This window comes from Schistocerca cancellata, chromosome 6, assembly GCF_023864275.1.
Source record: "Schistocerca cancellata isolate TAMUIC-IGC-003103 chromosome 6, iqSchCanc2.1, whole genome shotgun sequence".
NCBI classification, from domain to species: Eukaryota; Metazoa; Arthropoda; class Insecta; order Orthoptera; family Acrididae; genus Schistocerca; species Schistocerca cancellata.
In genome coordinates, this window is record NC_064631.1 from 256626794 (window position 1) to 256646041 (window position 19248).

A 19248-nucleotide genomic window follows, 5' to 3' on the forward strand; every position below is an offset into this window, starting at 1 on the left:
CCTTTGCCAATAACTCTCAATCCATAAAACCACCTAACATTTACTTTTTCCCTTTATTCGAAAATCTTTTAACCATGAAACCCACAATTTTTAAAAACACTTCGTTTTGGTGTCATACTTTACTTTATGAGAGATTTACCAATCTGTTCATCACTTTTCCTCGAAAAATGTTAGCACTTCGACATACAACACATGTTTATACTATGAAAAAATACAATATGGTTTTTGACAGTGCTACCAATAAAAACACGTAATTTAACCTTTATAACACAGCAATTCACAGCCTTCTATATAAAAATTACCGATTTTATTAGCTCTTGAAGTAATGCACCTAAAAATTTTAACATTTTCAACCGGTGTACTTTCAATGTGATTTTGTAAGTGATATATACATCATTTTATTCAGAAAAATTGCAAATTTTATAATGAGATAAAAATTTGAAAATCTGAAAAAAAATTGTGTTCTAACTCCCCTTAAGTGTCAGCAGAATGTACACAAAGAGGGAACTGCTCCTGGTCAATCATTTCTGTCATTGAATCTACCATAATTCTATAAAATGGGGAATTTTTATTTCCTGCATAGGTTCGCAGGAGAGCTTCTGTGAAGTTTGGAAGGTAGGAGACGAGGTACTGGCAGAATTAAAGCTGTGAGGACGGGGCGTGAGTCATGCTTGGGTAGCTCAGTTGGTAGAGCACTTGCCCACGAAAGGGAAAGGTCCCGAGTTCGAGTCTCGGTCCGGCACACAGTTTTAATCTGCCAGGAAGTTTCAATTTAGCAAGGGTTTGACTGTGCTCTCAAACTAGTGGACACTCTTGTGCATTCATCACAATTTTTGATACAGTACATTAATGAATCATATCTAATCAGTCATGCATGATACCAAAGAAACATTGAAAACCGGGCAGTTTGCTTGCACTAGTTTTAAGTGTTTTTGTGGATGCAGGTATGATTAACTGCTTAACATCTTCCTCTGTTTGCTGCAAATTGCATTCAAGTTGGTGATGATAGTCTTGAAAATGAACTCTAAAAGAAAAAATAGTGCTATTGGTATTTTATTTCCAATCACCAGCATCATTTCCTGAGTCAGTTATCTCTTATTCCATTCACTTGAGAATAAGTGGGATGGTACTCTGTTTTTCTCTTCATTTCTTTTATGTGTAAGGGATGTCCTCCATTTTATACTTGTATTACAGCTTAAGCAGGATCCATTGCTAAAGCAATAGCATGAAGTTCACAAGTAAAGATCATAAGAGGATATGCATTTATTCATGGAAATTTTACTACTGCATACTTCATGTGATAAGGTATATTGTACACTGATGTGACAAAATCATGTCGGACTCCCTTCTGCTCAGCATAGTGCAGCATCTCAATGTGACATGGATTCAACAGGTCGTTGGAAGTCCCCTGCTGCAATTTGAGCCATCCTGCCTCTAGCCATCCATGATTGCAAAATTGTTGCCAGGGTGTTATGCATGAACTGACCTCTTGATTATGTACCATAAATATTTGCTGCGATTCATGTCAGGTGATGTGGTTGGCCAGATCAATCGCTTGAATTGTCCTGAATGTTATTCCAACAAGTCACGAACTATTGTGGCATGGTGACATGACACTGTTGTTAATGTGAAGTGCAAATAGCTGAACATAACCATTTCCAGCCGATGATCAGTTCAGTTGGACCAGAGAATCCAGTTTATTCCATTTTAATACAGTCCACATCATATGGAGTCACTGCCAGCTTTCACAGTGCCTTGTTGACAACCTGGGTACTTGGCTTCATGGGGTCTCTGCCACACTTGAAACTTACCATCAGCTCTTACTGACTAAAATCAGGACTCACCTGACTAGGCTGCAGTTTTCCAGTGGTCAAGGGTCCAACAGATATGGTCATGAGCCTAGGAGAGATGCTGCTGGTGATGTCGCTGTGTTAGCAAAGCCACTTAAGTCAGTCAACTTCTGCCACAGTCCATTAATGCCAAATTTTGGTGCACTGTCTTAACAGATAGGTTCATTGTACATCCCACATTGATTTCTGCAGTTATTTGAAGCAATGTTGCTTGTCTGTTAGCTGACAACTCCTTGCAAACACTGCTGCTGTCAACTGTTAAGTGAAGGTTGTCAGTGACTGTGTTGTCCATGATAAGAGGTAATGCTAGAAATTAGGTATCCTCAGTACACTCTTGACACTGTGTATCTCAGAATATTGAAGACCCCAATGATTTCTGAAATGGAATTTCTCATGTGTCTAGCGGCAGCTACCATTCTGTGTTCAAAGCCTGCCAGTTCCTGCCATGTGGCCGTAATCACATCAGAAACCTTTTCATGTGAATCACCTAAGTGAAAATGACGGCTCTGCCATTTCGTTGCCCTTTTATACCTCATGTACATGATACTACCACCATCTGAAAATGTGCATATCACGATCCCCTGACTTTTCTCACCTCAGTGTATATTGATGATACATGTGAAGATCTCTCTGTAGTCTACAGTTCAAAGCTCCAAACAACTGCTAATCCAGCTATTTACCATCACAGTAATATCTAGTGTCTTTGCTATTATTGTGAAACTGATTATCACTTGAATTTTATGTATTCTTTCATAATATTTGTATAGTATTCTGTAGAAACAGTTCATTTGAAAAGAATTGTAAGGACGTAGTAGTAATAACAGCAGTTAATATCTGTGGACTACTATTGCAAAGATGATTGACATATCATGGTATTACAGTTTCAGAAAAATAGAAATCATATAAGCAGGTATTTACTTACTGCAGGTCTACTTTTGACAAGGAAGGCGTTATAGCAGGAACCATCCTGGCTTTTGCTTGAAGTAATTTATGTAAATGACAGAGAGTAAGGCCTCCACCATGCTAAATACTGTTTAAAAATCCCCTCAAAATCTGTTTAAACAAGTGCAATCTGATTCAGTGTTCCAAGTGTACATTACTGTGTTGCTCATACATACTTGCAAAGAAGTTATTACATAACATATAATGCTAGTAATTTGTAATTTGTAATTGTTTAATCATCTTTCAACACAAATCACTGCATATATTATGCACATATTACTTTGTAGAGTACAGTCCTGGTGCTACTCTGTCACTAAAACACCAGTCATTGCACACATTAAACCCACAAACTACTGGCTGGCAACAGGCCCATGGTGATGATATTTGGTTTCCATTTTGGTGCCACAACTTCCTATTTAGCATACCTGAAATGTTGAGTCAGTATCCTTCCATAATGAGTGAGATGTTAAGCTCAGAAAGAGGATAAGGTGCTAGTATTATCCACTGCAGAACTTTAGTGTAATGTTCTCCAGAAAAAGAATTTTAAAAAATCTGCTGAGTTGTATCTACAGCTTTCTGCTTATCAGGCTACAAATTCTCTAAAGTTACCCTTCTGGTGCTATGTATCAGTGTTGTTTGTCACATAAAGCACAGCGTGCAAGATGGAACATTAAGGAACTGAGAAAGAAATCAGTGTGTCACCTATGACAAAGAGGGTGTTATTACTATAGAATCAGATCAAAGTAGGAGAGAGTAATAAGGAGGAGGAGATTATTTCTTTAAAAGGGAGCAAAGTATGTGACAGCAATAACTAGGAGGAGAACAATACATTACATGGAGAAAGAGGGTTTTAAACAGAACAAAATCATGAGAATGAAAATAAAAATGAAATTAGCTTACCATCAGTTTGTTATGTCTGTTCTTGTTAAGTAGAAATGACATACATCTCATTGCAAGAATTTTTGACATCACTGAGTACTACCTCACATAATGCGTATAACACAAACTTTACTTTCAGTGTTGTACAACTTTCAGTTCTTATTTAAAAGTCGTTCGTTAACTATATGTTTCTTACAGAAACTCTAGTGAATAATATTTCTTTCTCTCTTTTTCAGTGTTCCAGAACATGCGGCACCGGTGAACAAAGTCGTGAAGTACATTGCCTCGATGAAAAGCAGAAGTTGGCAAATAACTGTCCAGAGGAGCTTCGACCACCTGCACGAAGAACATGCAATACACATGAATGTGGGACACAAGCTGGTATGTAATGTATTAACAATTCAAAAATTTATTAGTAAAAAATTACTCCTTTTTGTTTCAGGCATAAGAGAAGCTTTCATTGATTGCAATATTATATATTCTGTAATTATTGTACCGCAGTTGATTTCACTATTATCTAATAATTCCATGTAAAAATAAACTGTATCACAAAACACGCGCACACACACACACACACACACAGGATGAGGGTGGAGGTGGAAATCAACCAAGTGGTTCTCGTAGGAATTACCCTGACAAAGAAATGGAGGGGAGATGTAAGGCGCAGGAAAATAGTAAGTAAAGTGTCTGATCACACTACAGCCTACATAAGAGAAATGGCAAAAGACGAAAAAATTTAGCTTAGCATACACAAGAAACAAAGGACAGTAAAAGTATAAATTTATTGTGATGGGTGGATTAGTGGATCATGTGGGAGAACAGGTATTTGGGGAGATGCAGACAGGAAATGGAAAATTAGGAACAGTGTGAGTTCAGCATGGGAATGTTGCATAGCCACAGAATGTGTAGAAGAGAGAGTTCAAATGGCACAGTACAGAAAAGTGAGTTTTGTAAGGTGGCATCCAAGTTGGTTGTGAAGCAGATCCCAAAGTTCAGCCTCATGTCCACATAGGAAGTTGTACACTGTTTGAAACAATGTTGGTGTTTGACACAGTTGCTTTCAACTGTGTTTTTGGCATTAATGATGCAGATTGTGCAGCTGACATAGCAAGAGGGCAGATTAGAGTGTAATGTCCTACCTAGGCTGAGGACATTGGAGACAAAGCTCCAACTCAGAATGGGCAATGATGAAGAGGGAAATTCTCTCTCTCTCTTTGAAAGGAACCATCCTACTTTCTTCTCATTGCAAAAGAAGGTAAATTAAATCTGGATTGTGGAACTGTGATTTGAAATGCATTCCCCCTTAAATGTCAGTCCAGTGTTTCAGTCACTGCCCCACCTTGTGAAATAGCAGATCTATAGCTGTTTACAACTTTTTCTACATACATATATGCTACTCAGTGCTGTCTTTATGTGATGAGTATTTTTTCCTCATTCAGTTTTCTGTGTTCTGTCAATGGCTTTCCATTATCATATTTTAAATTACATTAGTTTCTCTGAAGACTACTTTTATTTGTAAAACTGTGTTACGGTTAGGCACACAACAATTATCTGAGATAATCTCCAATCAAGGAGTAAAAGATAACCACTCACCAAAAGAGGGGAAGAAGCTTCAAGGAAAAAAATATAACAAAACAGTACATTAATAAAAAAAGCATGATTTTACAATTTTTAATCATAACTGCTGTTATACAGGGTTTCCAAAGTCATCACATCAAATGCCTAAGGGTGAGAGATCACATCGTGACAACTTTTGTTAGTGACAAAATGTTCACTGATGCTTTCTGGCGATGATGTGTGTCTTTTATTATTGGTTATGCCCCTGAGAGGCAGCAGAGTGTAAGTTCTCTAAGGCTTGCATGAGCAGTGTGTGTTGCCTCTGAGTGCTGTGTAACACAGGTCAGCTGAGTTCCTGATTCGGTTCTAAAATAACTTCCTCCATTTAGAGACTCTCATTCTTAAGGTTCTCTTGTTGAAAATTACTCTACTAATTTACTGAGGTAGGTAATGTGCAGATGCAGCAAACATGATTGGTAGATCCTTGTAGTTCAGTGAAGTGTTGACGTCCTAGAGCAGGTGACTGCAGTAAAAAGATGACTAGTGCTTGGAAGCATTAGTCAACATTTTGTCCCTAATGGAAGTTGTTCCCTGTTATGTGCTCTGATGCAAAGACTTTGTATAACTGTCCATGTTCCTTTCCTTTCTTTCTCTTAGAAGTATTAATAGTAGTTCTACTAGGGAAAATTTGTTCTCTATGAGTAAAAATCAGTTTCTCAGTCTTCATTGGACCACAGGTGCAAAGTAATATTAAAGCTTACACCTGGATTTTCATTTTTCAGAGTATCTGCAAGGTAAATATAAGATATGAAACAGTCCAGAGCAAGATTTAAGACAAACTGAATAATAGAATAAATAAATACTGCAACACCTGGTACTGGCACATATATCAAAGAGGCAACAAAATTTGTCAAATTACCTTACAGACTAGTGGGTAGGAGTGATGTAAGACCTAACAAAAGATTGGCAGACAATTTGTGATGATAAAAAAGGCTTAAAAGAGAAAAATAATAAATGGTGTGTGTACTAGCTACCACCTTCTGGAGCCTCCTGTGTGTGTTGAATAGAAATGCATTTATATGAAGGCATTTCATTAAATTGGAACATAATATATCTCTTCAGTTATTTACTCCTACTACAAGAAATTTTCTGTCTGCACTATGCACAACAGAAACAAATGTTGTCATCTCACACTATAGACAGTAATGCAAGAGTAGGTCCAAAAATAAAGCGTGATTCTCCAGTAGTTGTACATGATGCCAGCAGTGGCAGTCAGGTTTAACTTGGATTTTCAAAGAATAACAACATGTTACTCCTTAACAATTTTTTCCTCAAGGAGAAAAATAGAAAATGGGCTTGGTGAGGAGCAAATACAACTTAAAGTGAAACTGAATTCATTAAACTAAACAATAAAGAAACTGAACAAGGTGTGATGGTCTTAAACTACTTTTGAATTGCAAGTGTACATATACTCATAAGATCCATGATAAAAATAAATACAAAGCTGGAAAGAAATAGGCTTGAGACATAATTCAGAAATTATGATTTCAGGAAATGCATTTATGAATAGGGAAATATATCAGACTGAATTAAGCAACAAGTTCAGCACCTTAGAAGATGAAAGATTTAAAAACCTAGATAAGAGGAGCAATTGTTTAGCAAAGATAGTACACAACACAATAAGCTGTCATAAATCAAAAAAGAGAAAATCTTATACAGAAGAAGGCTGTTATTAAAAAAGAGATGAGAGATTCAAGCAAACAGCAATATGAGATGGATAGAATATCTAGTTATTGAACGAAACTCTTCATCAGTGTTTTTGAGAGGATATGAAGAGATACAATGGACAGTAGGTAATGGAAGACAAAAAAAGAACTTGGGTTAGATATATGACACACCATGTCAGGTTGGATGGCAGGTGCACAGAAACCGACAAAACAAAGAGAAAGCATTCCCAGATTTCATTAACTGTTTGTATTATGCAAAACACCAATCAAAAACACAGATTGTTAAAAAGAAAAACAATGGCATTTGGGAAGTAATACCAAAAGAAGTGTACAGAACCATCCAGTTTGTGAAGAAAAAATGGGCAAGATGATGATGGTGTTCCAGTTGAAATGTTTAAAGCTGGAAACAAAATAATACAAAAGAAACTTTCCAGACTGCTTATATAACGTAACCTCTAGAATATTCTGGGAATTTGTTGTCAGTGATTCTGGTTTCAGGCACCGCAGAGGTCGAATGGAAGAAATCGACCCTGATAGAGGACACCATGGTGGCTCCGCTGTGGTTGAACAGCGAGTATTTCACTGTCTCATGAGTGTGCCGGCAAGTCCATGTTCCTGGTATTGAGGCAGTTGCACTGTGCACAGCCAGCCAGTTCAGTGCTCGCACTTGAAAACTATGGATCGATCTTCATTGTCCTAGAACTTTTGGATAACTGCCTGATGTCACATCCAGTTTTTTTTATCTGTTTGCTTGTTGCATTTGTCCCTGTCTCATTCACTAGGCACTGGACACTAACTCTGGTGCCACTAACAGCCTTTACATATGACCAGAATTTCTCTGGGTTCTGTGAAAGATCACTTGCAATATTCTGCTATGGTAGACATTGAAGGCATCACACATTATTCTCTTGACAGCCAAATTTTTTTCATTCAGCATCTCTCTATCTGTAGGTCCATGCTTTGTTTTACAACTATTATGGAGTAATCTCTGTTTATTTAGAAGTTTCATTACAGTGATTGTATACCATGGAGGTTCTCTCCCACTATGAACTGTTCCACAGGGTACATGTATATCCAGTGTATGGTCAACTATTCTTTTAAACTTGAGCCGCAGTTCCTCTATGTGCTCCTGACCTCTGCTGAAATTTTCAAGTTCCTCACTGAGATATGACATTACTGATTATTTTTATCTAGCTTACTGTATACATAACAATACCAGAGAAGGAAAGTTGCTACTCACCATATAGCGGAGATGCTGAGTCACGATAGGCTCAACAAAAAGATTCACACAATTAAAGTTTTCAGCCATCAAGGCCTTTGTCAGCAGTAGACACACACACACACACACACACACACACACACACAACTAGCACACACGTCTGCAGTCTCAGAGAACTGAAACAACACTGCAAGCAGCAGCACCAGTGCATGATGGGAGTAGTGACTGGGTGGGGGTAAGGAGGAGGCTGGGGTAGGGAGGGGGAGGGATAGTATGGTGGGAGTGTTGGACAGTGAAGTGTTGCAGTTTAGATGGAGGGCAGGAGAGAAGGTGCAGAGGGGGCAGGGGGTAAGTAGCAGAAAGGAGAGAAATAAAAAGAAATTAAACGACTGGGTGTAGTGGGGAAATGATGGCTGTGTAGTGCTGGAATTGGAACAGGGAGGGGGCTGGATGGATGAGGACAGTGACTAATGAAGGTTGAGGATCTTTGCTATCTGTTGTTTTGAACCGCCAGGATTACGTGGCAGAAGGACTCCGTCATCTGTCAGATACTTCCACCTACAAACCATGCCACAGTGATCCTATTCCAGTAATCCAGCAGGATCTCCAGTCACTACTCAAGTCCTTAGGCCCATCCCAGAACCTCTCCCCAGAATCCATCTCTCTACTTACCCCTACCACTCCGCACACTGCCACCTTCTACATGCTTCTAAAGTCCATAAACCCAACCATCCAGGACGCCCCATTGTGGCCGGTTACTGTGCCCCCACTGAGAGAATCTCTGCTCTCGTAGACCAACATCTTCAACCTATTACCCGGAACCTATCCTTCTATATAAAGACACCAACCATTTCCTCGACCGACTCTCCACAGTTCCCGTCGCTTTACCATACGGTGCCCTGCTCATCACTATTCATGCCACCTCCCTGTACACTAACATTCCTAATGCCTGTGACCTTACTGCTGTCGAACACTACCTTTCCAGATGCCCTATGGATTCCAAACCAACAGCCCCCTTCCTAGTCTCCATGACCAACTATATCCTCACCCACAATTACTTCTCCTTTGAGGCATTACCTAAAAACAAATCTGTGGTACGGCTATGGGCACCCACATGGCACCATCCTATGCTAACCTATTCATGGGCCATCTAGAGGAATCCATCCTAAAAACCCAGAATCCTAAACCCCTCACCTGGTCCAGATTCATTGATGACATCTTTGCTATCTGGATTGAAGGTGAGGACACCTTATTCACATTCCAGAACCTCAACAACTTCTCCCCCATTTGCTTCACCTGGTCCTACTCAATCCAACAAGCCACCTTCCTAGATGTTGACCTTCACCTCATAGATGGTTACATCAGTACCTCCATCCATATCATACCTACTAATCACCAGCAATACCTCCACTTCGGTAGCTACTACCCATTCCATACCAAGACGTCCCTTCCGTACAGCCTAGCCACCCGTGGTCATCGCATCCGCAGTGACAAGCAGTCCCTCTCAAAATATACAGAGGGTCTCACTGAAGTCTTCTTTGACCGTAATTATCCTCCCATCCTTGTACAAAAACAAATCTCCCATGCCTTATCTTTCCAGTCTTCCACCTCCTCCCAAAGTCCCACAGTCCGGCCACAGAGGAGCATTCCCCTCTTAGCTCAGTACCGTCCAAGAGTGGAGCAACTGAATTACATTCTCCACCAGGGTTTCGATTACCTCTCGTTGTGCCCTGAAATGAGAATGGCCTGCCCACTATCCTTCTCCTGTCCACTATCCTTCCCACCCCTCCTACCATGGTATTCTGTCGTCCATCGAACCTACACAATATACTCGTCCATCCTTACACATCCCCTGCTCCCAATCCCTTAGCTCATGGCTCATATCCCTATAATAGACCTAGATGCAAGACCTGTCCCATACATCCTCCTACCACCACTTACTCCAGTCCGGTCACTTACATCACCTATCCCATCCCTTGTGAAACCAGTCATGTGATTTACAAGCTAAGCTGCAACCATTGTGCTGCATCCTATGTAGGCATAACAGCCAACAAGCTGTCTGTTTGCATGAATGGCTACTGACAAACTGTGGCCAAAAAACAAGTGGACCACCCTGTTGCTGAACTCACTGCCAAACATGGTACCCCTCACCTCATTGACTGCTTCACAGCCTGTGCCATATGGATCATTCCCACCAACACCAGCTTTTCTGAATTGTGCAGGTGGGAACTTTCCCTGCAATACATCCTACGTTCCTGTAACCCTCCTGGCCTCAACCTTCGTTAGTCACTGTCCTCACCCATCCAGCGCCCTCCATGTTCCCATTCCAGCACTACACAGGCGCCATTTCACTGCCACACCCAGTCTTTTAATTTCTTTTTATTTCTCTCCTTTCTGCTACTTACCCTTTCCCCCCTCCACTCCTTCTCTCCTGCCCTCCATCTAAACTGTGACACTTCACTGTCTGCCACTCCTAACATACGATCCCTCCCCCTCCCTGCCCCAGTCTCCTCTCTACCCCCATTCAGTCGCCACTCCCACCATGCACTTGTGCTGCTGCTCACAGTGTGGTTTCAGTTCTCTGTGAGTGTGTGTGTGTGTGTGTGTGTGTGTGTGTGTGTGTGTGTGTGTGTGTGTCTACTGCTGTCAAAGGCCTTAATGGCTGAAAACTTTAATTCTGTGAATCTTTTTGTTGTGCCTATCACGACTCAGCATCTCCACTATACGGTGATTAGCAACTTTCCTTCTCTGTTATTGTTACATTCCATCCTGGATTTTCCATTGTTTGATTTTTACTGAATATATATATCTTTCTGCTTGTCTTGGTTGTCCTTTGTAATTTGGTAATCATTGTTGCCACAAATGTGTCATGGTCACTGATACCAATTTCAGTGTGGACATCCTCAAAGAAGACAGGTCTGTGAGTTGCCATTAGATCCAATATATTTTCATCATTAGTAGGGTTCGTAACTTTCTGTTCTAGATAGTTTTCAGAGAAGGAATTTAGTAGAGTTTCACAGGAGTCTTATCATGCCCACCACTAACAAAATTGTGTTTTCCCTGTTAATTGATGGGTGATTGAAGTCTACTCCTGTGGTTACAGTATGATTGGGGAATTTACATACAGGTGAACTGAGGTTTTCCCTGAAGTTTTTGGTTACGTCAGCATATGAGTCTGGTGGGTGATAGAGGGATCTAATTATCATTTGATGCCCATCCCTGATACTGAGTCTTGCCGAAAAAATCTCACATGTAGCTTCAGTTTCTATCTCGGTGGATTTGAGTTTGTTGTCTACTGCAACAAATACACCACCTCCATTTCCAATTTGCCTATCCTTTCGATATATACTTAAATTTTCCCCAAAAATCTCACTGCTGTCAATTTCAGGTTTCAACAAGTTTTACGTACCTAGTATTATGTGAGCTTCACTGCTTTTCATGAGTGCTACAAACTCTGGCACTTCGTTGTGAATGCTTTGGCAGTTTATCAGTAAGATTTTAATACTCTAACCTGTGGAAGGCATTTTTTTATACTTCTGGGTTTCCTACAGCTGTTGTCTATTGCTGTATTGGCTGGAGAGACACCTAAAAATCCTGTGTGTGTATCTGAGTAGCAGCCTCTGATGTGTAGTGTACATCTGACCTATTACGGGGACCATACAGTTCTCAACCCTGTGGTGTATGTGTGGGAAGTCACAGCCTAGCTTGCATGGAACTTTCAAAGTCTCTGGTTCAGTCCTTCCACTTAACTCAGAACTAAAGGTCCACGATCAGTTCTGCGGACAATGCTGCAAATTGTGAGCTTCATTGAAACTCTACACACTGGGCTGGTCTTCTCAGTCTTCTCTGCCAATCACTGAAATGACCCAAGAATGACTTCAGAACCCAGACAAAAGACATAATTTGTTCCAATGTATGCCACAACCCACAGCTGGTTGCACCCTGTTCCCCCAATGGCTGCTGTAATAGCCTCTTCAACATGTTGAAAGAGGCTCCCAGGCATATATACTGAGTACACCTGGTATCCTTTCCTGTCCCTTGCTGCCATTTCCCTAAGGGGTACCATTATTTGCCATAACGTATGAACTGCCGACGATTACGGGACTGCTACCCTTTTGCATTTGCCACCTCCTGACAATGGACAGAACAGATTTCCCCACAACAGGTGAAGTGAGTCTCACAGGCACAGTTTCAGTATCAGTGAAAGACAGCACCTCGAACTCATTGGCTAGGGCAATCGGTACAGCAACCTGAGCCCTCCCTGGTCCCTGTCCACCCTGTACAAGCACCTAGATCCACCACTGACATGCCACTTGCAGTCAAGTGGACAGGTAATGACAGATCTTGTACTTTCTGCAGACGAGACAGGATCCACAGGAGAGGATAGTACTTGAGGTACCTCCGGTAAAAGGAACGCAGGTACATGACTCCCAGGAGCTCTTCCAACACACTGATTTGCAGCAGCTGTCAATCATTTGACAATAGTCAGGTCAATTTCCAGCTGCTTATGAACGTCAACCAACTCGTGCTGTGTTCGAGAACAGCATCCACAGTGGGGCCGCATTTTTACTGATGCAATGTATTACAAGGCAGTGAACAAAGGACTTTAAATTAAACCTGCAGATTATCTTTTAATCTGTAGAGCTAAGTTGCTAATTCCTTATAAGAATTGAAGCAGATACACAAAACAAGATTTCTGTTAAGGTGATACAAAAATTTGTGGTAAAAATTACTACAGTAGTTTCCTAAAATGTTTTGATGTTAATTATAGTTGTTAGCAAACTCAAAAACCGAGTAATTTTTAACAAATACAGATAATATATAGGGCTACTTCTAGGGAAAACAAGATGTAACACAAAATGTTAGTTAGAAAATCTGCTACAGTAACTAAATTGCATAATTATGAATTTACTGAAAATGAAACTGGTATTGACAAGAAAGTTGAGAGGACAATAGATTAACTATAGAAGTTACTGCTTCGCAAGACACAAGAAAAGACCAAGGTGACAGTCTCATGGAAGGAGGCATATAACTAGATAACATTAGAAAACATGTTGGGGCAACATGAATCTTAAAACTGAAGGCTGTAAGTCATGGGATCATGTAGAGGAGGCCTACTTCCAGCAGTGGATGTCAAATGGTTGATGGTGATGGTGAGGATGAGGATGAGGATCTATCTAGATAATCTACGATGATATTTGTGCCCTAAGAATGTTGTGTAACTGCTTCTAGCACTGTATTTATTTTCATATTATTTACTAATACCAGATTCTAGGTTTCCTGTAGACTTTAAAAATTTGCCTATTGCTTTCTCTGTATTTTCCTTACTTTCTCACAGTAAAAAAATTAAAGTTCTGCCTATTTGCTATGCACATTTTCAAATCTGACATCTTCCTCAAGCTGGCAAGTAGACTTTTTTGTCAGTATTGATTAATTGGAAACTCAGTTTTTTTAAAGAGTGTTGGTATTTGAAGTGAACCACTTGAGTACCTGTTTTCAAACTATCTTCAGTTTGTTTTACTACGGCATAATACATACTACAAAATTATGAGACAATTTCTGACCATTGCTTACTGTCAGGAGGAGACTATTTAGTGCTGCTGACAGTCACGTATGAAAGTACATATCTTATCTTTTGGAACCATTAGTTACTTCCTCAGGAAGAAACAGGGATAAGTTGTGAAAGATTAAAAAGGAGAGGTATGTACATCAAAATTTAAGCTTCCAACTTGCCACTTTCATCTCTCAGATGATTTTTCTGTATTAAATTTGTTTATGGTACAAGTAGCACATTGTGGGCTAGCTGCTCTACATCAGGCCTGCATCTATAATACACTGAGAATAAAGAAACATAGTGTACACAGTCTTTAACTGCAATGTAATTTTGGGGCATGTGACACTATTGATATTGATCCATTCATCTGATGGAGACATTAACCTTGGCATCCTCTTGGTATTATTCAAGCGGGGTAGGCTGTGGCACAGGAAGAAGCCCTAATATTTGGTTCAATGGGACATATCCTCTGCCATGCACCTCACGGTGGTTTGCAGAGTATAGATGTAGTTGTAAATGTGTATGGTCAGGTGACATAGGGATGGAGTGATGAGTGGGTCACTCTCAACAGTCTCTCATACCCTAACTGTATGCCACTTTGAGTAGCATGGGATTTAATCCAGGACATAAGCACAAGCACTTGTGATCAGGAACTTTATAGCATCACCTCTCCTCCCTCGGCTGGCCAAATACTGGCAGTTAAAATTTCTGCACAGCTAGGATTTGAACCAGCATACTTCAGAGACAAGCATCACTGCACGGGTATACATTAGCTGGTTACCAGCAGGTAGAGTTTCTCTATAGTAACTGAGTAATAGTGCTTCATCAGCATTGCATTTTGCTTACAGGTATAATTCTTTTCTTACTTGAATGTAATAAGGCATTGTTTTTAACACGTTAACGGAATATCCTAGGAGAAAGACAAATATTGTTTTTGTGAGTAGACAACTGACAATTATTAAATGCATTGAGTGTTAGACAGGAACATTAACAATATATATCAATTTTCAGTTTTACATTTCTATAACTGAGAATCCATCTGTAGTATGTGTGTCAAACAAACATCTCTACATCTTCCTACACTGTGGCTCAACTGCGGTGTATGGCTGAAATGAATGGAAATGTATCTGTGTGATATGTACATACTCTTTCGAAGAGAATGAGATTTAATTTTGATCTGTTAACATTCATCATTTCTTGTATTGCCACTCTGCTGATCAAGATGCCTTGCTTATGTTGACTTTCGCCCTATGGAAAAATTTTGCGTTACTATCTTTTTTTCATTCCATACATCTTTACAACCAAAACACACTGAGTTACCACTACATTTTGTTTACAGGACATTAAAATTATCCTTCTTCTAGTTTAATTGGAAAGAAAGTGATTTGGATCACATATAAATAAATAATTTGTTAATTCAATACTTTTTTTATAATTAATGGAGATCTTCTACAGTTGCTGTTGATATCTGTACTGAGTCCATTACTGATTTTGGCCTCTTTGTTTGGCCATTCTCAAGTGGTTCTGAAAACTGCTATAAATATGATAGATATATAAATATTGAATATAATGGAATATGGAAAACAAGGTTTGTGTGTGTATACTAGAATATACAACGTACATTATGCTGCAGAAAAGCAACGTCCAAATGATAAAAGTGCAATTCAGGTGGGTTTAAAATGTTATGTGTCCAGTGATATCATGAGGTACATGGGCTGTATAATTCATTGCTTTCTAAATATTCCTTGGGTTTGTTGCATTGTTGTATTTATTCAGAGGTTGGACAAAAATATGGAAACCATATCAAAGGGAGAGTAGAAGGGCATCATCCACTAAGTCACAAAGTGGACAAAAGTGTGTGTCAAGTGGTTGTGACAGATGGTCATTGAAGAGTGCTGTGATGAAAAATAAGGACTGCAGAAGTCACTGCAAACCTGAATGTCACACTTGTGAAAGCTGTCAGCATGAAGGGAGCTCCAGAAGCAAGGATTGGCAGGGCAAGCTAGAATTCTAAAACCACTCAGTGATGCAAATGCCCTTACCAGGAAAAAGTGGTGCCGAAGCCATAAAACTTGGGCTGTGGAGCAGTGGAAGAAAGTCATTTGATCAGACAAATCTTGTTTCATGCAGTTTCCAACTTTTAACTATTTTACATCCCAAGAGTGAAACAGGGAAGCAGTTCAGTGATGATTTGGCAGCAATATCATGCTATTAATGAACCCCATGATTACTCTGCAGGTCTGTATTACTTCCAGATCCATCCCATGGTACAATGTTTGTTCCCCAATGGTGATGATGTCTTCCAAGAGGATAGGGCCCCTGTTCACATGGCTTGTGTCTTTCAGGACTGATTTTGTGAGCATGGAGATGAATTGTTGCATCTCACCTGGCAACCACAGTCACCAGAGCTCAATATTATTGTGTCTTTGGTGGTCTACTTTGGAATGAAGGATGTGTAATCACTACCCATAACATCATCAGCATCTGAACTTGGCACTATTTTGCAGAAGAATGAAATGAGATTCCCTTTAAAACCACACAGGACCTGTATCTATCCATTCCAGGACTACTGGAAGCTGTTTTGAAACCCAACAGGTTTTATATACTATATTAGGCATGGTAATGTGTTGTGTTTTTGGTGTTTCCACATTTTTGCTCACCCCTTATACATCTATAATATTTGTGGCAGTTTTCAGATCCAATTGAAAATGGCCTATTATACAGGGTGTTACAAAAAGGTACGGCAAACCTTTCAGGAAACATTCCTCACACACAGAGAAAGAAAATATGGTATGTGGACATGCGTCCGGAAATGCTTACTTTCCATGCTAGAGCTCATTTTATTACTTTATGAACCACATGTTGTGTCATACATAAAGGCACATGTTCTAGCAGCACAGGTTAGAGTATCCCGTATGAAATCATGATAACGTGCTCCATTGAGTGTAGTTGGAAGAACATGGGGTCCAATCAAGAGATCACCAACAATGCCTGCCCAAACGTTCACAGAAAATCTGTGTTGATGACGTGATTGCACAATTGTGTGCGGATTCTCGTCCACCCACACATGTTGATTGTGAAAATTTACAATTTGATCACGTTGGAATGAAGCCTCATCCATAAAGAGAACATTTGCACTGAAATGAGGATTGACACATTGCTGGATGAACCATTCGCAGAAGTGTACCTGTGGAGGCTAATCAGCTGCTGATAGTGCCTGCACACGCTGTACATGGTATGGAAACAACTGGTTCTCCCGTAGCACTCTCCATACAGTGACGTGGTCAATGTTACCTTGTACAGCAGCAACTTCTCTGATGCTGACATTAGGGTTATCATCAACTGCACGAAGAATTGCCTCGTTCATTGCAGGTGTCCTCGTCATTCTAGGTCTTCCCCAGTCGCGAGTCATAGGCTGGAATGTTCCGTGCTCCCTAAGACGCCAATCAATTGCTTCGAACGTCTTCCTGTCGGGACACCTTCGTTCTGGAAATCTGTCTGGATACAAACATACCACGCCACGGCTATTGCCCCGTGCTAATCCATACATCAAATGGGCATCTGCCAACTTCGCATTTGTAAACATTGCACTGACTGCAAAACCACGTTCGTGATGAACAGTAATCTGTTGATGCTACGTACTGATGTGCTTGATGCTAGTACTGTAGAGCAATGAGTCGCATGTCAACACAAGCACCGAAGTCAACATTACCTTCCTTCAATTGGGTCAACAGGCGGTGAATCGAGGAAGTACAGTACATACTGACGAAACTAAAATGAGCTCTAACATGGAAATTAAGTGTTTCCGGACACATGTCCACATAACATCTTTTCTTTATTTGTGTGTGAGGAATGTTTCCTGAAAGTATGGCGGTAACTTTTTGTAACACCCTGTAGAGGAAAAATCTGGTAGTGGACTGGATTGGTTTTTCATTAATTACACGACCAGTAACAGAAACAGCATGTGGAGAAACATAACTTTTTGTAATCTGCTGGGACTGATTGCACTTCAGTCTCAGATTCTGTATCCCTTGTCTTTGTACTTCTCTTTCTTGATTATTGTTCTACCTTAAAAATTAGAATCTCTTTTCCCTTGATCTGTGTGTGTGTGTGTGTGTGTGTGTGTGTGTGTGTGTGTGTGTACTGCTGACAAAGGCCTTGGTGCAGCATATATTTGTTGTTGGAGCATTTATAAATAATACAGACTTTGATGAAAAATTATGCTAAATTTTAATGGAGTAGCAACATTATTAACAACATGACTGTACAATGGTCTTAAATCAAAAGTTTATTTCTTATGTGTAATAGTTCTAAACCACTAGGTTTATCTCTTATGTATACCATTTCATCTTGGAACACACCTTGGGTTCTTCCAGAAAGTGTATTTTGATTTTGTTCACTGCTTCTGCAGTCATATTTAATGACCTGTTTACCTTCAAAATACAGGATAAGACAAATCTACATTAACGAAACACGGAGGAATGTTTTCTTCTACCTCTTCATGTCACACATGTACTTATTTTTAGTAATGGAAAATAATTATAGTGAGAATTTATTCTACAGTGACATCTGGTGACACAGAAAAAAGAGGAAGCACACATCATATTAAGTCAAATGATAATCCAGTGCAAAACAATGGTGTAAATGACCAGGCTATTCCAGATAACAATGGTGCTGATGAAGTTCATCACAAAGGTACACAATTTTTGTTTTTTAATGTAAATTTATGAATCTAAGCACACTTAAAAGTGGCCATATAAAATGTGATGCTGGTAAATAAGTTGTTTTTTAGCTTTAAGTTATCTTAAGTAGACTATCGTAAACACATCTGCAAAGCAAAAACAGTCATATAAAAGTGTGCTTCAGGGGCACAAACAGAATGAAACCATCAAAAGACCCATTCTGCTATATAAGCAACAAGTAGTTTCAGTGATTCCAGTTCAACAAAGTTAAAAGTGGAACAACAACTGAAAATATAAATAGCTTTCTTCAAAATACTTTTCCAGTTTACAGTGGCTTCAAAATGGAGAAGCTACTTACAGTAGCCCTAAATAGCAGTTTCAAAATTGATGTTGACTTTGAACTATAGGATAAAATAATGAATAGTTCCAAAAGGCCCATCAAGGTCTATTACAGCAGTTTTTATTCCAGAGGCCATTCAAAGCAACAGTATTAGAAACGAACACCTGTATCTTTCTGTGCAAGCTTTGATTTCCCTTATTTTATTATGATATTCATGTCTCGCTATGAAGGTTGACATCAGCAAAATACTTTTACATTTGGATGAGAAAGTTGGTGACTGAAATTTTGTGAGAAGTTCCTGCTGCAATGAGAACTGCATTTGTTTTAATGATGTGCACCCCAAATCCAATATTGTATCCATGAAACTCTCTCCCCTATTTGTCAGTAAATGCTGCCCTTCTTTGAACTTTCTCAATGTACTTCATTAATCGTGTCTGGTAAGGATCCCACACTGTACAGCAGTACTCCAAAAGAGGATGGACTAGTGTAGTGTGAGCC

At 39.6% G+C, this 19248-nt stretch overlaps 1 protein-coding gene across 1 annotated transcript in view; it reads left to right on the plus strand.

Annotated features, from left to right (window-relative positions):
* Positions 1-19248, plus strand: part of LOC126190931 (ADAMTS-like protein 4) — a 732673-nt gene that overhangs the window by 688819 nt on the left and 24606 nt on the right. Inside the window, exons 12-13 of the mRNA XM_049931570.1 lie at positions 3908-4052; positions 18292-18423. Of these exons, the coding sequence (XP_049787527.1) occupies positions 3908-4052; positions 18292-18423 (277 nt within the window). The remainder of the gene's footprint in view (positions 1-3907; positions 4053-18291; positions 18424-19248) is intronic.